The 22,091-nt window shown below is 43.3% G+C and overlaps 1 protein-coding gene across 9 annotated transcripts in view; it reads left to right on the top strand.

The window, feature by feature from the left end:
* FBRSL1 (fibrosin like 1) overlaps positions 1-22,091 on the top strand; it is a 425,112-nt gene that overhangs the window by 42,556 nt on the left and 360,465 nt on the right. For all 9 annotated transcript variants that reach the window (XM_075568613.1, XM_075568607.1, XM_075568608.1 and 6 more), the window contains exon 2: positions 6,098-7,187. In XM_075568613.1, coding sequence (XP_075424728.1) covers positions 6,894-7,187 — 294 coding nt within the window. In that variant the 5' untranslated portion in view covers positions 6,098-6,893. The remainder of the gene's footprint in view (positions 1-6,097; positions 7,188-22,091) is intronic.

The following is a 22,091-nucleotide window of genomic DNA, read 5'->3' as shown; positions in this document are numbered from 1 at the left end:
ACCAGGTCATATAGTCTGTGCACCTGTCTCACCTGACCAGGTCATATAGTCTGTGCACCTGTCTCACCTGACCAGGTCATATAGTCTGTGCACCTGTCTCACCTGACCAGGTCATATAATCTGTGCAACTGTCTCACCTGACAAGGCATATAGTCTGTGCAACTGTCTCACCTGACAAAGTAACAGCTGAAACAAGCAGGTAATTCATATATTACCTGCAGATATCCAGTACGGGGGGAATCTAAATAACAGTTCCAGCTCTGCTGACCAGAGGGCACCAGGCCCCAAATAGCAATACTTTTCTGTATACACACAGACAGCTGCCAATACTAACTCGTGTCCATGTGTGACAGGAGCGAGTAACCAGGCTCTCTTATAATGGTCAAGCCCGTTTTGGTTACCCCTGATCCGTGTATAAGGGTCCCAGAGTCAGCTCTTGGACCCAGTAACATTGTATCACTGTGTTATACTGTATGTATTAAAAGCATTTTTTGTGTTTTTCCATTCCCGGGCATGCAATCAAGCAGGGATTGTTAGGGTATGAGTTTCAAGGGGGGTTTTGCGGAGGAACGTGCCTAGGAGGTTGGGGTCCGGAGTAGTCGGTTCCCCCATACATGTACCCGGGAATCATGCCTGATTCTCGGATACATGTAGGCACATTGTCCCGGCAATACCTCCCCTTGAAAACGCAAGCGCGACTCACCACTAGGATACCCTGCTTCAGCACAGCCGAGAAAGGAGAATGAAGCACAGGGATAAACATGTATTCCTGTAGCTGAGGGATTCCCTAGGTCAAGGGGGGTACCCCAGCTATTGCCAAGTTGACCCACAGCCAGTATAAGGTTTGTGGGTGCCCCAGCCGTATATAAGGTTGAGGGGGGGGGGGGGGGACTCAGAGTCCAAACTGAGTCCAAGGGAAGTGTGTGGGGTATAAGGCAGATAGAAATAAAACTACAATATTTTTCCTTTTCTGTCCCCTGTACCCAGAGACTCAGAAGTGTATTAAAATATACTTTAATATAATGTAATGTGCTTTTTACATTCAGAGCCGATGTCCAAACCGGCGACCCGAGCTAACCCATAGGCGCCGGTAAGTCTGCTGGACATCGGAGATCAAAGCAACCAGAGGATGCCCAGAAGTGTGAATAGCATTTGGTCAGCGGAGAAAGGTGGAGTACCAGGTCCGGAGATCAATGGCATTCCTCCGGGATGCCACTTGTTCTGCCAGACCTGGTGGAGCAAGCGGGTGGCATTGAGATAGCCAGGGAGAGAGGTGGCAGGCTTGCGCATGTCTCTTGGCTATTTCGGATTTCCCTCTGGCCCGGCTTTTCTAGCTGGCTTGGCTCTGATTGGCTGCTTGGGAAAGTTTCCATGCGTTGATTGGCTGCTCAGTTTTGTGAATGAAATTGAAAACACTATAAGAATCGATGAGCCAATAAGATTGGGAGTTCCCTGTAGAAAGAGCAAGGGCTGGCTTTTTTTTCAAAGTTGCTTCTGTGCGAATAGCTGATAACCGGCTTCGATTTTGAGCCTGAAAAGCCTGCCCGCCAGAGACTAAGTCAAGCATTTTGCGCCCAAGTTCTCAGAATTGACCGTAGTCCCGGTCAGGGTAAAACTCTCCCACAGAGTTCCCTGCACCTAGGAAAGTCTAGTTTTCGACCCAGGTCCCAAAGTAAGTGTGTCTTTTTGTCAGTATTTTGTGCTCCATTTTGTGTAAGCAAATGAATGCCGAATAAATTACAATTTATTTCATTACCTTGTTTTGCTCAATGAATGATCCACGTAACAAGGTGTACATAACCTGGTCTCCCGTGACACCATGTAATTCAGTTACACAAGTTCAAGTCGGTACAAAAAAAACAAGAAGACAGAAAAGTTAAGAACAAAAAGTCCCCTCCACTGCCCATTGGAGCAGCCTGATACAAAATAACTGTATATTAGATTTGAGCAGCATTGTGATTACACTTGTCTCAGGTGGGAGGTGCAGTGGCAGCACCATTTGATCACTGACAAGTCATAAGCTCCCTGAAACTCTGGAAGTATATCATTAAATTGTAACCTACCTCTGCTCGCAGGCCCTGCCTAATTTTATTTTATGTGGATCGCTCTATCTCTGTTTGTTTATTTATGTATCAAATGTTTTACCAGGAAGTCATACATTTAGAGTTACCTCTCGTTTTCAAGTATGTCCTGTGAGTAAGTGGGCAAAAGTTTATAAGAGGCGCGGCAATTACATACTCCTAAAGATACCTCAGTGCTAGTCAAAACCTAATATGCTATGTTTAAATGAAATCCATTGTGTAACTCTGCTTTGTAGTTTGTCTTACACATGGTGAGGCTACTTCACCCAATTGAGTCATAATTCTCCCATTGAAACGTGATTTATTTTCCAGGGACAGTATTACACATATCTCTGCATAGGCACATCTACAGAGAGTTTTTCCCATATATCAAGCACAGAAGACTGTTAAGGAGAAATCCGCCCATATGTGCAAAAGTAGGGCATAGAGGAATCAGTACCTGTTGATACTAGTATATAGTGTATAGCTGAACCATATGCCTAATAATGCACCAATGACACTTCTAGTCTCTTCTAGTCATCTGTGCGAGGTGTATACATTATATTTAACAGTTTGCTGCTACACCATTTGTTTTGATTTTATGTTGGTATATTTACTGCCTACCTCTAGTACAGTGATTCCCAAGCAGGGTTCCGTGGAACCCTGGGGCTCCTTGAAGCAGTCTCAGGGGTTCCTCCTATGGACCACAGACCCCTCCCCCCTGGGGGTGGGGTTTTTTGGTATGTATTTTGTAGGGTGATTGAGAGAGTGGGGTAATTGATGGAAGGTAGGGGCGAGTGAGAGAAGAGAGGGGGGCAGGAGGGAGGGAGTGAGTGAGTGAGGAAAAGAGGGAGTAAGAGTGAGACGCAAGGGATAAATACATGCGAGGCGGGAGGGGAATTAGTGAGATGGATGGGAGAGAAATACATAGGTAGAGGGTGGGAAATAGAGGGGGCTCGTGAGGTGTGAAATGTTGTGACTGACCCCTGTCGAACCTAATATGTGTCAGCCAGATAGGGGTTCCCCGAGATTTTTCGAAATACTTCAAGGGTTCCTCCAAACAAAAAAGGTTGGAAATCACTGCTCTAGTACTTTACCTCTGTATAGGGGATTATAAACTTTAGCATATGAGGTATATACCAACTATTGTAAATATGGCGCTGCTTCCTAAGAGGATTTTAATACACCACACATTATATGTTCAACTGTAATTCCTATATGTTTATTAAAACTTTTTATTTTTTTCACTTTTAGTCCTATGTGGACATATGTATTTTATAAATCAGCTGATGGTTAGCTTCTGGTCACAGACCACTTGTTAGAGGTATTTTGTATCTCATGGAGTAATTACTCACCTTCTACTTTCCACAGTGAGTGCTTGATATAGGACCTTTTTTGGGTTCTCTCTGAACCCACCTTGTTAAAACGACGATTGTTTGTCCTATAGCACCCTGTTATATGCTATTATTGACATTAGTGTTAGGCTGAGCAGTATGGTCAACATAATTAGTTATTGCTTATTTTCCAGGGCTCTGAATCCATTTCATTCTTTGTGTCTTGATGACGGTCTTATTTTGGTTCCGTGGTACATATCTGCGTAGCACTCGCAGGATGTATTATAATAAAGCAGATGTGTTTGCCATACTTTCCATTCCGTGGCGGCCTGCCCTGGTGTCCTGTCGTGACACTTCTATGTGTGACCCCCATGGGACTTTTTGTAGTTGCTACAGGGAAATTCTTCTAATTCACATTATTTTATTAGCCTTTATCAAGGTGTCAGGAACATACTAAACATGTTTATTTAGGACAAGTGTAGCAGAATAGTGTTATTTTAAAGACCTAGCTCTCCAAGGACACGAGTGAGCTTGTTTTGGGTCAGAACGGGAGATGTTCATGGAATTATTTGGATGTAAGTTATAGATAATATAAGTCTATGAAGTTACAAATTGATAATGCACTATATATCCTGCCCTTTTCAACTGGAACATATAATGTACCAACTGAAGCCTGCAAACTGTGTGTCTTAAAACATTTAATGTCACAGATCAAGTCTAAATGTTTTTTCTGGTTTTTTTTTAACCCCATGTCAGCTGCCGGCCCCTTTGGCAGTGAAGGTTTAAGACAAAGCACAGGGTGTTTTTGTAAGATACTCAAAAATAACCTTACATATTTAATTATTTTTCCATTTTTGTAACTGTGAAGCGCTTTGAGTCCCGTTAGGAGAATAGAGCTAAATAAAGTTATTATTATTTCCTATTGTTAAATGGTGCGTCCTGTTCCTTTTCAAGGTGGCTGAATCAGCATGATAAAAAAAAAAATGCTGTTTTTAGTGAGACTATAATCTTTAGGCTTTATCTAGGGGGGCACACATGTCTCTCTCTCTTACATAACATACTTTTATCAGAAGTGCCAGAGAAAGTGTTTTTATTACATTTCTTTGCATTTCCTTTGGGACTCTGCCAGCTCTAGACTGGCACAGCATGTAGCTTCTTGTAACATGTTTTCAATATAATTTTAGTAATAATTATTTGTAAGAATAGAAGGCTGTAAATCTTTGGGGTGATACTTATCAGCATCTCCTAGTGCAATGCAAAAAAATACACACAATTTATATTAAAAAGAACATGTATTTTGTGCTGAGCAGCCAAACTCTAAGGCTGTGTCCCCGCTGGCGCTGAGCACACGATGCTTGCTGCTTTTAATTACATAAATGTATATGTGCAAGTCCCCGTTCACGCGGTATGTGCGCGGGCACGCACGCTCACTCAAGCTTGGCGCTTGAGTAAACAGAAAATTTAACTTTGAAGTGCACTCAATTGCCCGCAACGCCCAACCGCGCGCGCTTGCGAAATAGCCAGGACACCCGGCGCTCATGCTTGGAGAGCTGGTGACGTCACCGCTCTCAAGCATGATCGCGGTCAGCGCCAGCGGGGCCGCAGCCTAAGCACCCAAATTAATGGGGTTTGTTCACTCTAAGTGACATATATGAGTGGAATGATTATGTTAAACATTGAGGCTGAAGCATAGATGAGTTAAAGGCCACCAGTGAGAAACTAGTGTGGTCTGGAAGGAGTGTCTCCCTGCAGCACAACCCATGTACAGAAAAAGCACCAGGAATTTTTTTTGTGGGGCTATTTTCAGTGCCCCATGAGGGAAACAAAAACATGACAAGGATTTGTATTTTGTTTGCAGTCAGTAGACTGTGATAAACACCCTAGTTATAATAGTGTCTGTGTGATTGGCGGGGGCTTTCATCTGTCATTGTGTTTACATTAGGTTGATTGAACTTGAATTACATATAAGTAAAATGTGTCTGTGATTTGGCAAATAATAGGAAAAGTTCCTGATAAATGTATCATATACACATACCAAGCACTATCATGGACATTGAGAGTGAATATATATATATACATTCTCTTTAGGATCAAAGAAATTGGGACTTTGTTACCACTTTGGACACCTTCAGATGACACATTGTATATTGATATTTTTTATTTATTGATCCACTGATGTGCGCCCTTTATTCATATTGTTTGGTTTTATATATGTTAACCTTGGTGTGAGGTTAGAACTTGTGAGGCAGCATTTAATGGTCTTTAGATAATTACTTATTTTGGTATTTTTGCGCACCTAAAATCTTTTGTGTGTACGTATGAGTATGTACAAAGCTGCCTCCTGTATACTAGCTTTCAGTTTGCAAGCAGGCATTTATCACGATTATCACGAGCCCCCTCACTAGCCCTGCAGCGCAGCGACCCACACCCGTCTTTGCGTTGTGCCGTGTCCCCTCCGGCAGCTCGGGGGGTTAAAGCCGAGCGCCCGATGCAAACTCTTTAATAAAAGTGGCTCACTTCCGGTGGTAATTACAGGCTGCAGGAAGTACGTCACTTATCTGCTTTGGGCTTTTTTTTTTTTTGCTGCACTGTACAATTGAGAGAAGAACATTTCCTCTCTTCCCCCCTCCCTTTCTCTCCTCTCTCCCTCCCCTCTCGTAACAGCCCCGGATCTAACCTCCTCTCCTCCTCCTCTCATTCCAGGACCGGACACCACCGGGATCAGCGCAGGGGAGGGGGGGTGCTCGCTCCGGCACCCCATCCGGGAGGATACCACAATGGATGGGATTTAAAGGGACAGAGAGAATGGCACAGGCAGGAGAGAGGAGCTGCTGCTGCACCCTGTGTCTGTGACCCCCGGAGCCTGGCTTCTTTATCTCCAGCCCATCTGCTGAGAGCAGTGATACAAACCCGGGTGGAAACGAAGGGAGGAGGAGGGGGGGGGGAGTCGGTGTTTTTTTTTCTTTCTTTCTTTTTTTTTTCTTCTTCCTTTTTTTAGGGTGGGGGCTGTGCTTTCCTAACCGCCCCCCGCCCCCCCAAACCAGCCACAACAAGAGGGATTTCTCACCCCCACCCCCCTCCTCCTCTCCTTCACCAGGATGCTGTTGCAGCCTTTAGAGGATCTGGGGCAGGCAAATGGGGAATATTGTAGCCATTTGGTTACACAGAAAAGTTGCAGAGCAAAGTAGTTGCTGAGCAGCAAATCTGCCTCTTCTTTTTTTTAATTTTTTTTTTTTGGATTTGGGTGCAAGAAAAATCAACCGCAAAGCAATTCTGCGTTGAGCCCGGCAGGTTCTGTGGATTATTGGGAAGTGCTGGCTGGATTATATTTCTATATATCTCCCCCCACCATCCCTTGATAAATCACCAGGCATTGCATCGTGTTCTTATACTACCTTTTTTTTTTTTTGTGAGGATTTGGATTGGTGTCAAGGTCACTCGGTGGATTTTCCCGGTGGATTTATAATTATTATTATATTTTTGTTGTTATTAAAAGAAGATGGATGTCAAAATGAAGCAGAGCAGGCGATCCAGGTCCCAGAGGGACAGGGTAAGGAGGAGAGACCCCTCTGCCAGGGACCCCCGAAACCAGAGCCCTTCCTCTGGGTCTGAGGCAGAAGGGGGCTTGGGAAAGGAGAATTCCAACCAAAACAGTACAAATGGGAAAAATCCATCTGCTTCAGCCAGAAATGCCAGACCCCCCAGGCGTAAGAGGCGAGAATCCAGCTCGCAGGAGGAGGATATAATTGATGGGTTTGCCATAGCCAGCTTCAATACCTTGGAAGCCTTAGAGGTAAGACCGACTCCTGTCATCTTGTTGTTGTATATGCTGGATGTGCTGCACGGTTTCCCGGTGAGCAGGGGTACAGTCGTATCCTTGTTGCCGTTTCTAGGATTTACTCAAGGTTTTCCAGATAATGCAACTTTTTATTTTCCTTTGTTGCCCTTTGATAATTTCAGTGTTGGTGTTGGCTGCAAAGCATTTGTAGGCCCGCTCGGTACCGAAGGTTTTAGTGCAACATTTTATGTTGTGGAGATCGATTTTATATATTTTTATAAAGCACCACTAATGTATGCAGCTTTTTACAAAAGAGACCATATGCTACCAGGAACCATAATACAATAAATGCAACAACCATTAAAATGAAACAATAGCAATGGTAACCCCTGCCCCAGAGAGCTTACAATCTATGTGGTATGTTAGGAGACATACAGAGAAAGTAGGATTGTGTGTGTGTGTATATATGTATGTATATATATATATATGTATATATATGTATGTATGTATATATATATATATATATATGTATATATATATATATATATATATATATATATATATATATATATATATATATATATATTTCTCCTTACTTGCCTGAGAACTAATTGTCCCCCAGTGCCCTTTACATTATGTCCTCACCCACCTGTAATAAAGGACTGACTATTATTAGTAGGTGTTGGGGGACAGTGTTTATTAAGAGCTACTTTAAATTCTATTTTGCCAAGGGGGGAGCTTTGCCCGACTCGAAGCATACTCCGTATCACTGTACAACTTGCTGCTTGTTCTTCTTCAGACGTCCTTTTCCCCCTATGACACAAAATGCTACTTTTTATTGGAATGGTGTGTGTGTATGTATATAGATATATTTGTTGTTTTTGTTTATAAATATTATACAAATGTCTTGGGCAATCTTGCGTGTGCCAAGTATGCATATTGGTATTATGTGTTGAAAAATGTTTGAACATATGTGAATCGGTACCTGATTACTTGTATACGGTATGTATTGCACGTGGCTTTATCTGCTAGGAATCTTGGAATATAGGCACTGGTTTGTGAGTGACTGATATTCAATGTGTATTGGGGTGTCGCAAGAGCACATTAGGAAAAAAAAAAATATTATAAGGACGACAGAAACAAAAAACCCCCAAACATTTTGTAATAAATGTGTGAAGATGAAATTTATTTTTTTAGGTATAAAGAAACCCAAAAATGTAAATACTGTACCTACATTAAAATAGCACTGGGATAAAGAAGCATGGCTGAAAGTGAATGAGGGTGTCACATATGTCAAATATTTGCTAGGGGAGTCGCTGGTTGGTGTATACTGATTGTAGGGGCTCGGCCACGTTCCTGTGCAATGAAGTTTATGTAAAGTAGTTGATATGTTTCATCACTCCTGTATTCATTTTAATAAAGGACAGGCACCTGTGGGTGCAAAGTGGTTATCAGCATACAGCAAACACCACCTACACACAGTATTCTGTTATTTAGAATTTCACTTGGTAGAGATATCTGGCTATAACCATCTCCTTCTGTCTATTATTTGGGCATTTTATTTGGCAAAAATACATCCCTCACATATGCTTTACAACCACATTCTTCATGCCAAAAGACATTTTTATTATTAGGGTATCAGGAACAAAATGTTACTTTAGCCATCCCAGGAGTGACAGGTGATTGGATAAATCCTGACATTTGCTGGACAAATAAGCTTTAGTAGTATTATTGCCCTCAATGTCACAGCTCCTGTGCATCTCTGGTTAACTTCAGATTTGTGGTACTGAGCGTCCAAAAAGTGTCTGTTATTGGGATTATAATACTTGTGATTGAGTCTTGTGGTAACATAACATGATGGGCAGAGGTGAGGGCTGAGCTGCTTGGTGTACAGATATTCCGGTACGTTTCACTAGCAAATTATCTATATAAGGTCACCGTTGATGCTGGCTTACTCTGCCATTACTAGTTATTGCTGTCACACTTCATGTGGAAGCCTCCAATACATTTCAATTTTTTGGGGAAAAAATAATAATTATTTAACACCATATTTGTTAGTCATTAAACATGAATGCCATTAATACATTTTCTGCAAGTGGTTTTTATGCCCCTCCTCCCGACATCCTCAGCGTAGCAATCACTCGATTTTTGCCCCTTTTTAAAGCAATGGAAACATATATACGTTGGTACATCTAATTGTAACAGAAATGCAGTTTTTAGGCCTACATCAAAAAACTATTGAAGCAGCAAAACATGTGACATCTTGTATTTAGTTATTTATTTTTTAAAGTAAACTAGTTCTGTATTATTATATAGTAGTGGCTTAATAATTTTCCTATTCAACTCTTAATGCCATTTTTAATGAATTTTAAAGCATCCTGTGATTTCTATAGCGGGTTTTAGCCCACCTCCCCAGCAGTGCAAGATCTTTGCCACACTTTCCTGTTTGTGATAATGTGTTGCCAATGTTCCAAGCAGTGTGAGCTGCAGACTGTAACAACAGACATTGTTGCCTTAGAAATATATGGTTACATTGTAGCTGCTGAGTTACACGGTTGGAGGGATTGAAACTGAAAGGCGGCCATTACGTTAGGCACACAATCAGAATTTTTACAGATTGAGAGGCACCAAACGATTTCCAGCTTAGGTGTAGAAATACATCGTCACATGCTTTACATATAAAATAAGAAAAAATTAGGGGGGGAGTACAATTGCTGCTTTAAATGATTTATAAATGATGAAACAAGAGTTAAAAACTCCTGTGTTATTTGAATAAGTTCTTCCACTGTGCGACACCTGTACTTTGGTTATGTAGCACTGCTGCTTTAAACAATAACCACGGTGAGTCACTTGTTGATTCTCCGTTCATTAATGTAGAAGATTTTGAAGATTTAACTTGGGCCTTGAGGTCTCTTGCAGATTTCACCTGGCAGCTAAGTACTTTTTAAGCAAGTCACAATTTCTTAAATAAACAACATTTGCTAAGTAAACAGCGCTTGTCTCTACAAAGTAGAGGGGAATGTTTATTTTTACTGAAGCCGTTTCTGTGTGCCGAGGCGGGAAACAACTGTAGATATCTCTCCCTTCCAACATCTTCTCCCTTCACGTACAGAACAGGGGTGGCAAACTCCAGTCCTCAGGGGTCATCAACAGGTCAGGTTGTCTGATCCACCTGTGCTGAAGCAGGGATATTCTATTAGTCATTATGACTGCACCACCTGTGCAGAAGCAGGGATATCCTGAAAACCTGACCTGTTGGTCGCACTTGAGGACTGGAGTTGGCCACCCCTGGCATAGACACTATATTTAATAAATTGTTTTTACTTGTCCTCTGTGTCCCAATCACATACGTTTATTGCTAAATTAAAATTATGCCACACCATGCTTTTCTGTTCCCATAGATGTTTTTTTTTTAAATGTTAAATACAATTTCTGAACCTTCATAAAAATGTCCAACTCTGAATTAAAAAAGAAAAAAAATGTGGTTAAAAAAAACAATTAAAAATAATTTCTTTTTAACTCCGACCGCACCCCATGGCCTCTAGTGACAAATAAGCTTCTTTGAAGCTGTGCCTCCCTGAGCTGGGATTTCATATCTAAATTAGAAAAGCTGTTTATTGGGAAAGTAGTTACAGTACAGTACTGCCTATGATGGAAGTGAAGCAAGCACAGTGGCTTGTGGAATGAAGCTGATTGAAATGTGTATTTCTCTTTATCTGCTCACATTACCGTGGTAAACACGTTTTTGGAGGGTTTTAACTATCCCTATTTGTCTCCTGGTGACAAGACTGTTTTTCAGGCCTCGACCTGCTCCATTCTTTGTAATTATAATGTTTATCTTTCTCAGCTACTTATTAGTGATCTTCTTGGATCCAGTGCTTCCAGAGAAATGCAAATCGTTTTCACAAGAAGCAGTTGGGTAAGACTGCTGCTTAAGGGTAATTAAATCTTTCTAAGGAAGCCAATGGTTTGAAATAAGCGTGTGTGTATATATATCACTATATCATTATATATATTCTTTGTCTGCTATATTGGACCGTCTTTAAAACCAGTAGAGAAGCAATTACATGGCAGAGTTCCACTTTTTATTGTGAGTCCAGTGGAAGCATTGTATGAGACTGGATTTATTTAACCATTCCACGAGCAAGCACAGGGGTCGGCAAAGCATCGATCGCCATGAGCATTTGCAGGACGCCTTAGGCAGAGATAGGGTTAAAATAGCCTACTCTGAAGATTTTCTGCCTGTTCTCATTTCAGAAGTTGGTTTTCTCTGTTGCATTCCCATGTGAGGTAGTGCGCTCTTAATGTGTAACACGCTCAGTGCTTGAGGTGTTAATTGAATGGGAGTTTTAAAAATGGCTGCCCTGCCGATGGTCGCTATGATGATAGTATGATAGATGATAGTAGGGGCTTTGGACTTTGATATTAAATACATTCTGACTTGAAAATCGCTCCTCATCACTGCACAAACCTGTCCTTAATTGTGAATATTTGGTTGGGAGGGAGTGGTCCATGAGCACTGGCCGTTTTGGTGAGTTGGCTCCTGCAAGTCATAACCCTCCCCTGTATTATCCCTACTAATGGGTAGGTAAGAGAGGCATTTAAAAGGACAAACGCACCACAGAAAAATCTTTCCTATTGTTTCACTGCTGATAACGGTATATTCATTGACATTTTGCAACACTAAAACGCCAGGGACTGGAAAGTAATATGTAGCTTATATTTCCTGACTAGCATCCTATTTTATTGCCTAAATGACAATGAGTGAGGTTACTGCCGCTGCCATGTTACTCTGTACTGTGCAGTGCCCCCAATATCTGTGTAAAGAAGATACAGATCCTGCCAGCATTGTTCTACTATGGCTGGTTTTTACATCCCCGTGCTAGAAAATATATGATCCGCGAACTCCTAATTGATATTATTGCCCACAACTCTGTGTGACCGATTCCAGGCAGTATAGTATCCTGAGCTCGGGGGGAACACACGCTTAATACGGCCCCAAACTGCTCCTCAGTGTGTGCAGGTAGCATGGGGGGTACAGCTGTCACTCACTGCAGGGACTTCAAAAGTCATGCCCCATGATGCCTTGCTGCTGTGGGTGCAAAGCATTGTGGGGATAGACTTGGGAAGCTCCTGCTGTAATGGACATCTACACCCCCCACGCTAAGGTGCCGTTTGGGGCATTACGGAGTCCAATAGGGTCTTACTTGTAGCGTTGGTGAATGCATCCTTCTTCTTTTTCAACGAAACAACCATTAGCGACGGCACAGAGTAGATGACTTTGATTTTGCTCCCAATATGGTCTTTATGTGGGACTGGGACTCGAATGCTGAGGGTCTTGCGTCCGTCTGTATTTTGCAGTGATGAAAAGTAACCGCACCGTGACGGTGAGCACTGCATGTGCAACGCCAGCTCCTCAATCCCCAGTTCTAAAATAAGACTAACTTCTCCCGTCCCGCAGAGGTAGGTCAGCTCTCTGTCCGTGGTTCCATTGTGCTGTCGCCTGTCCTGTTGCTGTATGCTTAGAGGAGAGAGAAGAACTGGATGTCAGGCCAGCACCTGATGCACCCATCCAGGGTTTAGGCCCACTTTGCAAGATGTATAACGCACAACCAGTTAGCTCCTGCTACCAATCGCGAAACCAACATGTTTGTGAGATGGGAAGAACTTGTGTATGTGCTTTGTAATACTGCACGCACCTCCTGTTAATTATTTTGTTTGCCTCTGCGGTGTACAACCCAAACCCGAGGTCTGCAGAACGTGTGGCCCCTGGCTGAGGTTCTTGATGTTCTCATTAGATGGACTCGGAACAGCTAGCCTTGTTTTCCTGGCGTACGCCAAATTTCCTGTTCTGTCTTCTATTTTTATTTTTAATTGCAGACCATACAAAAACATCTCATTCCAAGCCTTAACCGTTCCATTTTTTTTTTCTCTTTCAAGTATTTCTTTTTGTTGTTGTTTTCCATTTACTATTCCGGCAGTCAGTGATTAGGAGATATGTGCCTTCTCTGTCTTTCTTGCAGGAATGAAACTACCTTTTTGTTTAAAAAAAAAAAAAAAAAAAAAAAGGGGTTGTGCCACATTAAAGGTATTTTACAGACAGGAGTGTCTTATTCTTCATTCCTTTGTACAGTCACATAAAGGTGACAGACCACAATAACTCACACGTGTTAATTTCAAAGTGCTGCAGGATAATCTTGTATTTTCTTTAACACCTTTTGTTGCCGGATTGCTGTACATAGTATTAAAGCTCACTGAACACACAGAACCAATGCATTGCGTTTCACCACTGGAATGGGACAATTTTGCCGCGACCAAATGGCACCCGGCCCTTCGCTGCGACTCACTCCGCCGCTGGAATCCCTGCCGCCGGCCGCTTCTAAGATACGTTTTATTACTGTTTAGGTTAGGGGGTTATTAATTTAAAGGGTTTTAGCACTTGGGGTAGGGGTTTAATTTAAAGGGATTTAGCGCTATGGGTAGGGGGATAATTTAAGGGGCTCTAGCACTTAGGGTATGGGGATAATTTAAGGGGTTTTAGCACTTTGGGTAAGGAGTTCATTTAACAGGTTTTAGCTTCTTAGGGTAGGGGGTTCATTTAAAGGTTTTAGCTCTTGGGGTAGGGGCTTAATTTAAAGGTTTTCGGGTAAGGCAATTATTTTAGTAACGAAGTGGCCGGTGGCGACTTGCGGCGGGGTGAGTTGTGGCGAAGTGCAGGCGGCTAGTTGGTCGTGGCGAAATGGCTGCGACCAAATGTCCTAGACCGTTCGCCGCACCTACAAGTGTAACAATACTAACACACATCCTGACGCACTATGTCACGTTGCATCCCTCATTTCCTGCACATCACATGTATAGTCCGGGCTTTTGTCCATTCATCATAAAAGGGGAGCACAACGTTGTGTTGAATCTTCTGGCGAGAATTGAACACTATATCCAGCTGGAAATATTCAACGTAAACCTGCTAATCACATGGAGAGTGGCGGTGAACCTAGGTTGCAATGGCAAAGGAGAGAAAATGTTACTGAGCTGTGTTACCAAATTCATAGGGACATCGTAGCATTAATACTATCCCAGTGTGATCGGTCTAAATGTCTTTTTTTTAATTTTATTTTTATCAAAGCCCAGCCTCCTAAAAACTTACAGTAATAGTGTTCCAGGCTCTGAATCAACTGCTGGATTTGGTCCACCCTCAAATGTGTGGGATGTCATTCGGGCATCCAGTCCTAAAGGGCCACCAACAGGTCAGGTGTTCAGGATATCTCTGCTTCAGCACAGGTGTCTCCATCACTGGCTCAGTCTTCCACTGATTTGTTGGTGGCCCTGGAGGACCGGCGATGGCAACCCCTGAGTTAGAGCAATCACACGTGCATTTGCAGTGTTTATCGGGTGTGCTAATATGCTCACATCTAACCGTGAAAAGATGCATGCAGCCCTGCCCAAAGGTTCATTTCCATAAAGCCGCAAAGGGCACAAAAGGGAGTTATATGGGGACTGAGATGCTTACAATGGAATTTTAAAAGCTGCTATGTAATCATTGGGGGTCGATAGTCAAATGACATGGTGATGCACCCCAGCTTACATACAGAACCAAATGTGCTTGGCTTGCCTAAATACTTGCTGCTCAAGCAAATCAGAAATTCTTACTGTTTTACCCAGAAAAGGATTTAACGGCACAGTCCCTCTTGGTTTACATTTCTGAGCGACTTCACATTTGATGCAACCTTAATCACATGTAATAGTGCTCAAAACAACGTCTTTTTTTCCCTTGAAATTCTGAATCCACCCTGGCCAGTAAGAAAAAGGGACACAAGGGGTGTAGACCTGACCCATTTAAAGACCATGCTCCATATACTGTCACTTCAAGGAACTGGTGGAAACCAATTCCCTCTACCAATTTTACAATCTAATTAAAAAACCAGTTGCTGCCATTTTTTTAAATTTTGGTCTTGTAGAAAAAGGTTTTTTTAAAAAAAAATAATAGATATTTTGGACAGCGTAATATTTCAATTGCAATAACTACCATTCTCCCGCCAAGTGTCAGGAAGGCTTGGAGGGGAGATGTTCAGTTATGTGGTGATGGCAGGGTGTTGGTACTGCGATCATGTAAAGCTCTGAAGAGATTCTAATGACGTAAGTGTTAGACTCGGCCCTGTGTGATGAATCCACAATGACACCGTAATTAGCATCTGAAACCTGATGAGCCAGCGCAGGACTGCAACTTCTGTGCGTGCGCCATAGTCATCCCATTCAGCTGAAATTACTCATTTCTCTTAACGGCGAATATGGTGAATCATAGAGAACCTAAAAATCGGATTAAGTAGTCTTTGATCCTGTGTGTCACTTTCAAGCATTGGAACTGTGCTGTGGACATTTCACACCAGAATACCCGTGAATCGGACTTTCTAGAATTGTTGCCTGAAAGACAGAGAACAGCAAATTCATTTTCTTAGCTAGGAAAGGTGAACATTTTAAGGATTCGTTGTACCTGTAAGATTGATCATGTGAGTTGCTATATACATTATATATTCTTATCCTCTGGAATGATGGAGTACCAAACGATCTTCTTAAAAAAAAAATTACATTTATTTTTGTGTGTAGGAGACAGCTGAATGTCTATAAATATTTATCGCTGATGAGGGATCTTATCTTTTTATCTGTGGTGATATCTGCAGAACCTGGAGCCAACCACAGATGAGCATTTAGAGTAACTGCTCGAGGCTAGGGGATTATTGGCAGCTGTTTGATGCTAGGTTTGCTTCCTGTGATGGTAAAGGCAGACAGCCGTGTACCTGACCTATGGAGTTCCTTTGAATGAAAGCTTTCAGGGCCTGTAAATACTTTATTTTTCTCCATACCTAAAATAACGAATAGAACTCTGTACAGCTGCAGGAGTGGAAGACACAATAAGTATTTTGGGATCCTCAAAGTTGTATGGGACATAGCTCCTCCATTCCAATTTTGTTGACTGTTGTGTTGGTTTTAAACGCCTATGCCAGGGGTGGGGCACTCTTGTCTTCAAGCCCCCCAACAGGTCAGGTTTTCAGGATACCCCTGCTTCAGCACAGGTGGCTCAATCAGAGGCTCAGCCAAAGACTGAGCCACCTTGGCTGAAGCTGGGACTAATTAAGCAACATGTGCTGACGCTGGGCTATCCTGAAAACCTGACCTGTTTGGGAGGGCTTGAGGACTGGAGTTCAGCACGCCTGGCTTATGGAACGCATGGTTTTGCCTCTCTGATACTAAAAGCGGGATCAATTTAGAACTCTGTAACTAGGTGGCACTGGCTATAGTCCTTGTCCTTCTTATCACACAGCTCTGGGCGATAAGACTTCCAGTATTTTAAGAGATACATTCCTGTTCCAAAGGTTTAATTATGGAACCTGCTCGCTAACCTTTGATTTACAGTCACACCTGAATTGTATATGCTTTGTATAAGCCAGTCATAATAAAACAGGCACCGGGTCTGTGAATTTGTATCAAGGCAAAGGGTGCTCCAGTCCAGTCCTCAAGCCCGAATAACCGGTCAGGTTTTCAGGATATCCCAGCTTCAGCACAGGTGGCCCAATAAGAGCTTCAGTTGAAGGTTGAGCCACCTGTGCTGACACAGGGACTGGTTGAACCACCTGTGCTGAAGCAGTGATATCCTGAAAACCTGACCTGTTAAGGGGACTTGGGAACTAGAGTTGAGCTCCACTGTATTAAGGGGCTGGCTATAGTATCAGAAATAAATCTCAAAATGGGATTAGGAATAGATAGCGTTTTTTCTTTGTCTGGTTTTAAATAGAATCCGGTCTTCTGCGTATGTTAATCATTCATTGGCACATCCATAGTTCCCACTGGATAACCGTGCTCCCGAAGTATCTCTTGCGCCACTGTTATAATCTTTTCTAACTCTTGAAAAGTTGAAAATATCTGCTGGCTTGCATTATTTCTAAGGCTGCGGCCCTGCTGCATGCGCGTCTGCGAGGCAGGCGGCGCGTGCAGCCGAGTCCCCCGGTCTGCAGGGGGAAAGATGGGGGAGCGCGGACGGGACGTCACCCGGCAGGTTCGCCCCCATTGGCTGAACCGCCGGGGGCGTGGCCTAGCGCTCCGTCACGAGTCCTGCTCTCAATTTTCTTGAGAGCAGGAGTTTGTCGGCGCAGCGCAGCGGCCCCCCCTCGCAGCGGGCCCGGGCCCCATTGTGGGGCGGTTCTTGTCCCTGCAGCGTCCGCCACAGCGGGTGCTGCAGTAGCCAGTGGGGGGCCTGGCCTTACCCATCCCCCCTCACTGCGCTCTACTTTCCAAAACATCATGCATATTGCAAATGCTTTTAGAGCCCCGCAGGTCCTTCCAGCAGAGAAATGGTTAAGCCCCCTTCACTGGTTCTAATGTACACACACTTCAAGGTGTCAATACATTGCACAGTAAAAGTGTTCCAAACAATTACTGCAGTTACCTCTCATCAGAGGCTAATTGTGACAACATAATATAGACTTATTGAGCAATACAGAAAGTGTTACGAGTCAATCATTATGACTGATCCTGCAGAATTTTCCAGGATAGAGATGACTCTAATAAGCCCCGGCACCTTTTGGGAGCGATAATAAGATATTATTATTTTTATTATTATTATTATTATTATTGCTATGAGACGAGGCATATACCAGACAGGGCATAGTGTAACTCCTATTCCTCTTGGTTGTGTTCTTTGTAGCCTTTATTGCACCTGGCAAATTGAAATCATTAAATTACTGATGCATTTAGTGTAATATTATCAAGTATGCAGTATATGTGGAAATATGTTTCAGGAGTGGGCAAAAATGTAAAAAAAACACCCTTAGGAGACGTGTGTGTGTGTCTGTGTGACTTGTGGACACTGCTCCCCCTGACATAGTTGAGAGCCGGGACGGGCAGAGTATTTGCGCTGTTCTCCTAGCTCCCTCCCCCAGCCCTTGAGCCCCTCTGCCTCATGCCCCCCTCCCCCCCGCACTCCACACTAAGCGGCGCAGCATGGCCGGTCTGGGTGCACCCGGTGCTGCTTTGGTAAAGCTGGATCAGGCGAGCAGTTGCCGGTCGTGGCGGTGACTGACGGGTTACGACGCAGGCACTCGGGGCACCGTTGTAAAGCAATAGTAAGTAGTAACTCAGAACCAAATAACACAATGCTGTGATTTAAAGCGAGTCACCTGTTATCACAAGGGGTTTATATGTGGTCAAGACTGACCTCTATGCCTCAGTCACTTTCCATGGCCTACCAGGAAAGGGTTGCCACACTATGTATGCTTTATACCAGGAGTAGCCAACTCCAGTCCTCAAGAGCTACCAGCAAGTAAGGTTTTCAGCTCAGTTGGCTCAGTTGAAGACTGCACCAGCTGTGCTGAAGCAGGGATATCCTGAAAGCCTGAGCTGCTGTTCGCTCTTGAGGACTGGAGTTTGGCTACCCCTGCTTTATAGAGTAACATTATTAGCAGATGGGGTTTCTTGGTTTTCTTGCAGCATAATTTCTATTAAGTTTGCAGACAATGCCAGTATTGTTATGAATGGGCAAGGGAGCCATTCGTAAAGAATAAAAGGTGATAAGAAAATGATGACCGGCCTGTATATCTGGCACCGCTTGGGCACGCTGTGCTGATCACCTCTATGTTCAGACGCATGATCTGTAACGCTGCAATGCCACACAAGACCAATCTGCGCAAAGGACAACAGTGTGGTCTTAGGCTTGTTCTACAGTAGTTGCGGGCGCCTGTGCGAACGCGCGTGCACGTGACACACACTTTTTGTGTGTACAGTCCGTGCTGCCGGGAGCGACAGGTTTGCAGTGGTGTGTGTGTGTGTGTGTGTGTGTGTGTGTGTGTTGTTAATTTATTATATATTTTTACAATTAAAAAAGACACGTTGTGTAAGAGTAAATTATTTATTAACATTGTACACATACACACATACACATACATACATACATACATAACAGCAGCGGTGCGAAAATGTACTTTTCACAGTCTTCCCCCCTGTCGGTCGGCTCTACGCTCACTGCAGTGCGCGGCCTAGTATAGGACGGCTGACTATCCACATCCAACTGTAAGTGTTGCACGGTGGAGCGCGTACGCCCCACTATATTAAAGGCCTTAGGAGCCCTGGAAGTGACGGCGTTTCAGAGACATGAGAAAACTGTGGGCAATAAGAAGGCAGAGCTCTCTGTACTGCACATGCCCTGACACATCTTTGCCACAGCATTGTTTTTGTCAGGCAGTCTTGGAGTGTTGTTTCTTCCCCCCCCCCCCCCTCTCTTGAGCTGCCTTGCCCCATATATAAAGGTTTGTGTGATAAATCGCTGCTGTATGGATCTGCCTTTAGGAATCCCAAACTCTCACTGGCCAAATTGCCAAATTTCTTGCGTTATTTTATTTGATGGCTTTTTAATCCCTATTCCATTGGTTTCCGGGACATGCAGTCCCTGTTTTGAATAGAATAAACAGTACAGCAAGTTCCCTGAATGCATTTTGATGGGAAATATCTGTCTGGTGTAAAATCACTTTAATTCTTTTTTTGGAATTGGTTACGTTGACATGTGTTTCAAAACCACAATGCAGCGAGTCCCTTTTAAAGTGTGTCCCAACAGTCAGAATTCTAACATTTGGAAGCTGTGCAACTCGGCTGCCAATAACTACTAATAACTGCAGTTTTATATGAAAGAGTAAAGCTTAGAAAAGCAGCCGAGCGGCCCCAGCAATTGGCCGTGCTTGTTACACAAATCAGCACTACAAAAATATACATGGGGCACTGCTACAGTAACCATTAACATACCTCGTGTTTCAATGCAGGGTCTTTCTCTCTCAGCGTCTCCTGTAACTCGGGCCTGCCCATTCTGCCCATTCTTACAGTAGAAAATTTAACAAGGGCTTTGGCTCCTATTATTAACATGCTGCAAAGTGGTTTTTTTTTTCTCTCCGAGCTTCTTTCTACTTAAGAAAATCTATTTTTTGCCCAGCCTGAAAAACTGGATTGTGTTTATTTTTTTTATTTTTTTAAATGACGTATTTCACAGGAATACAGTTCCAGCTTGAGACTTTTTCAAAAGGACATTGGCATGCCTGTGGGTCTGCAACGAATGACCAAAATGCAGACGTCTCTGGCACCTCAGTCAAAACATCCCATTTGTTTTATTGAACTCACTGAGGTTTCTTCTGTAAACGGCTGCTACTATTGTACAAGTGCGAGTCATGTAGTAATGCCCATGCCCACTACAACACACTGGCACCATGTACAAGTTGAGCACGTTGGTGCATTGTGCTAACCCTCTCTGGCAGTGAAGAGGTTAAGAGAAGCTGACATAAGACACAACGTATATATCACTTGCATAACACGTACATTAGACCAGGGGTTATCAACTCAAATCCCCAAGACTCCCCCCCCCTCATTTCTCCCCCACCCCTACTCCACCCCCAGGTCTGGTTTTCAGGATATCCCTGCTTCAGCACAGGTGGCTCAGTCAAAGACTAATGGAGCCACCTGTGCTGAAGCAAGGATATCCTCAAAACCTGACCTGTTAAGCCCTAACCTTTTGGGTGGTCCTTCGGTGTATGTATACATTGTATTGTACAGTCTAGCTGTGTAAAAGAGAGCAAGTAATTCAAAATCCCCTTGCAACACCATGTAGGATCAGTGCCTTAAGCTCTTACTTTGCAGCCAGTTGCTGTGGGTTCATACTGATTCTTCCAGTCCTATACCCATGCCAGCCTCTGCCCTCACAGGGGCACCTCTTGTTACCATTAGTCTCCATAATGCAGATGAATAGTGCCACATTATTGGATGGTTGTGTGCCCCGGTAAGGGAAACAATCTATAATTGCCTTAAGTCGGGCTTATGTTGTAAAGAGTATTATGCAGCGTTGCCTGCTTTTAGCTTTACAAGTACAGTAATGGCACTGAGAACTGTGTTGTGAATTCCTGGCTGTAATAGAAGCATTGTATGCTGAGTGATTATGGGGAAAGGCGGGTTTGTGGACCTTTCTGACCTTTGAATGTGCTCACAAGTGATTTTATTTGGAAGGATTTTGTCACTTTAAATATATATATATTTTACTCACAATTTTGTGTACCTGGTGTTAGGGGCAAAACAGGTAAAGTTCTGATATCTTCTACAAGTCAGCCTGCTACTCTGTATAAAGCTACTACATCACAAACCCAGGTTAAGTAGTTGTTATAAAGCACAGGCTCTTGCCTACTTTGTCATGTTGGGTTGTGCTCCATGTCACTTGCCTTTGTCCCTCTCTTATGCGTCCCGCACACACTATTAACCATTATTTAGTGGAGATTTCCTGCAGGGGATTTTGCTATAAGCGAGAGAAATGTTAACATGGATGAGTGTTTTTAGCATGTGGCAGCGTTGGCATTGGGACTTCAGCCCTTTGTGGTCTGTTTTTGAACCTCTTGGCACTGTGGCGCATTGTACCTGTGGTGATAAAAGGGTAACAACTGTATTATTCGGATGGAAAAGTAGACAGACGGTTTTCAGATCGTTTGGCTCGCATGAAACACTCTTTCATCTCGTCCATAAAACAAGATGAATGTCTGGAGATGCATCACGATAACCTGGCTACTCGCATCAAACCGACTTATAAAGCACAGGCATGGTGACGTTTCCTGTACATTCCCTACGGAGGCGGAGAATCTATCTGTCTGGCAGGGCAGGCGTCTCGCCTGCGGATCCACGTCACCCACCTGCCAGACTCCTCTGTTTTGCAAGTGCAGAAAAGGAGTAAAAACGCCCAAAAGCCAAGGTGGCAACAAATACAGGAATATTCCACAAGGGTCACTCTTTTTTAGGGGCTTATTCTATATCCGCCGAAGTTCCCACACGCTGCCCATATCTTTCTCACCTCCGTCCTTGGCTTCATTTGTATAAGTAAGCAGCAGCTGGTCAGCGGTCTAGGAAATTTTG

This window comes from Ascaphus truei, chromosome 13 (genome assembly GCF_040206685.1).
Source record: "Ascaphus truei isolate aAscTru1 chromosome 13, aAscTru1.hap1, whole genome shotgun sequence".
Taxonomy (NCBI): Eukaryota; Metazoa; Chordata; class Amphibia; order Anura; family Ascaphidae; genus Ascaphus; species Ascaphus truei.
The sequence above is the reverse complement of the archived record's forward strand: the minus strand, read 5'-3'. Positions and strand labels throughout refer to the sequence as shown.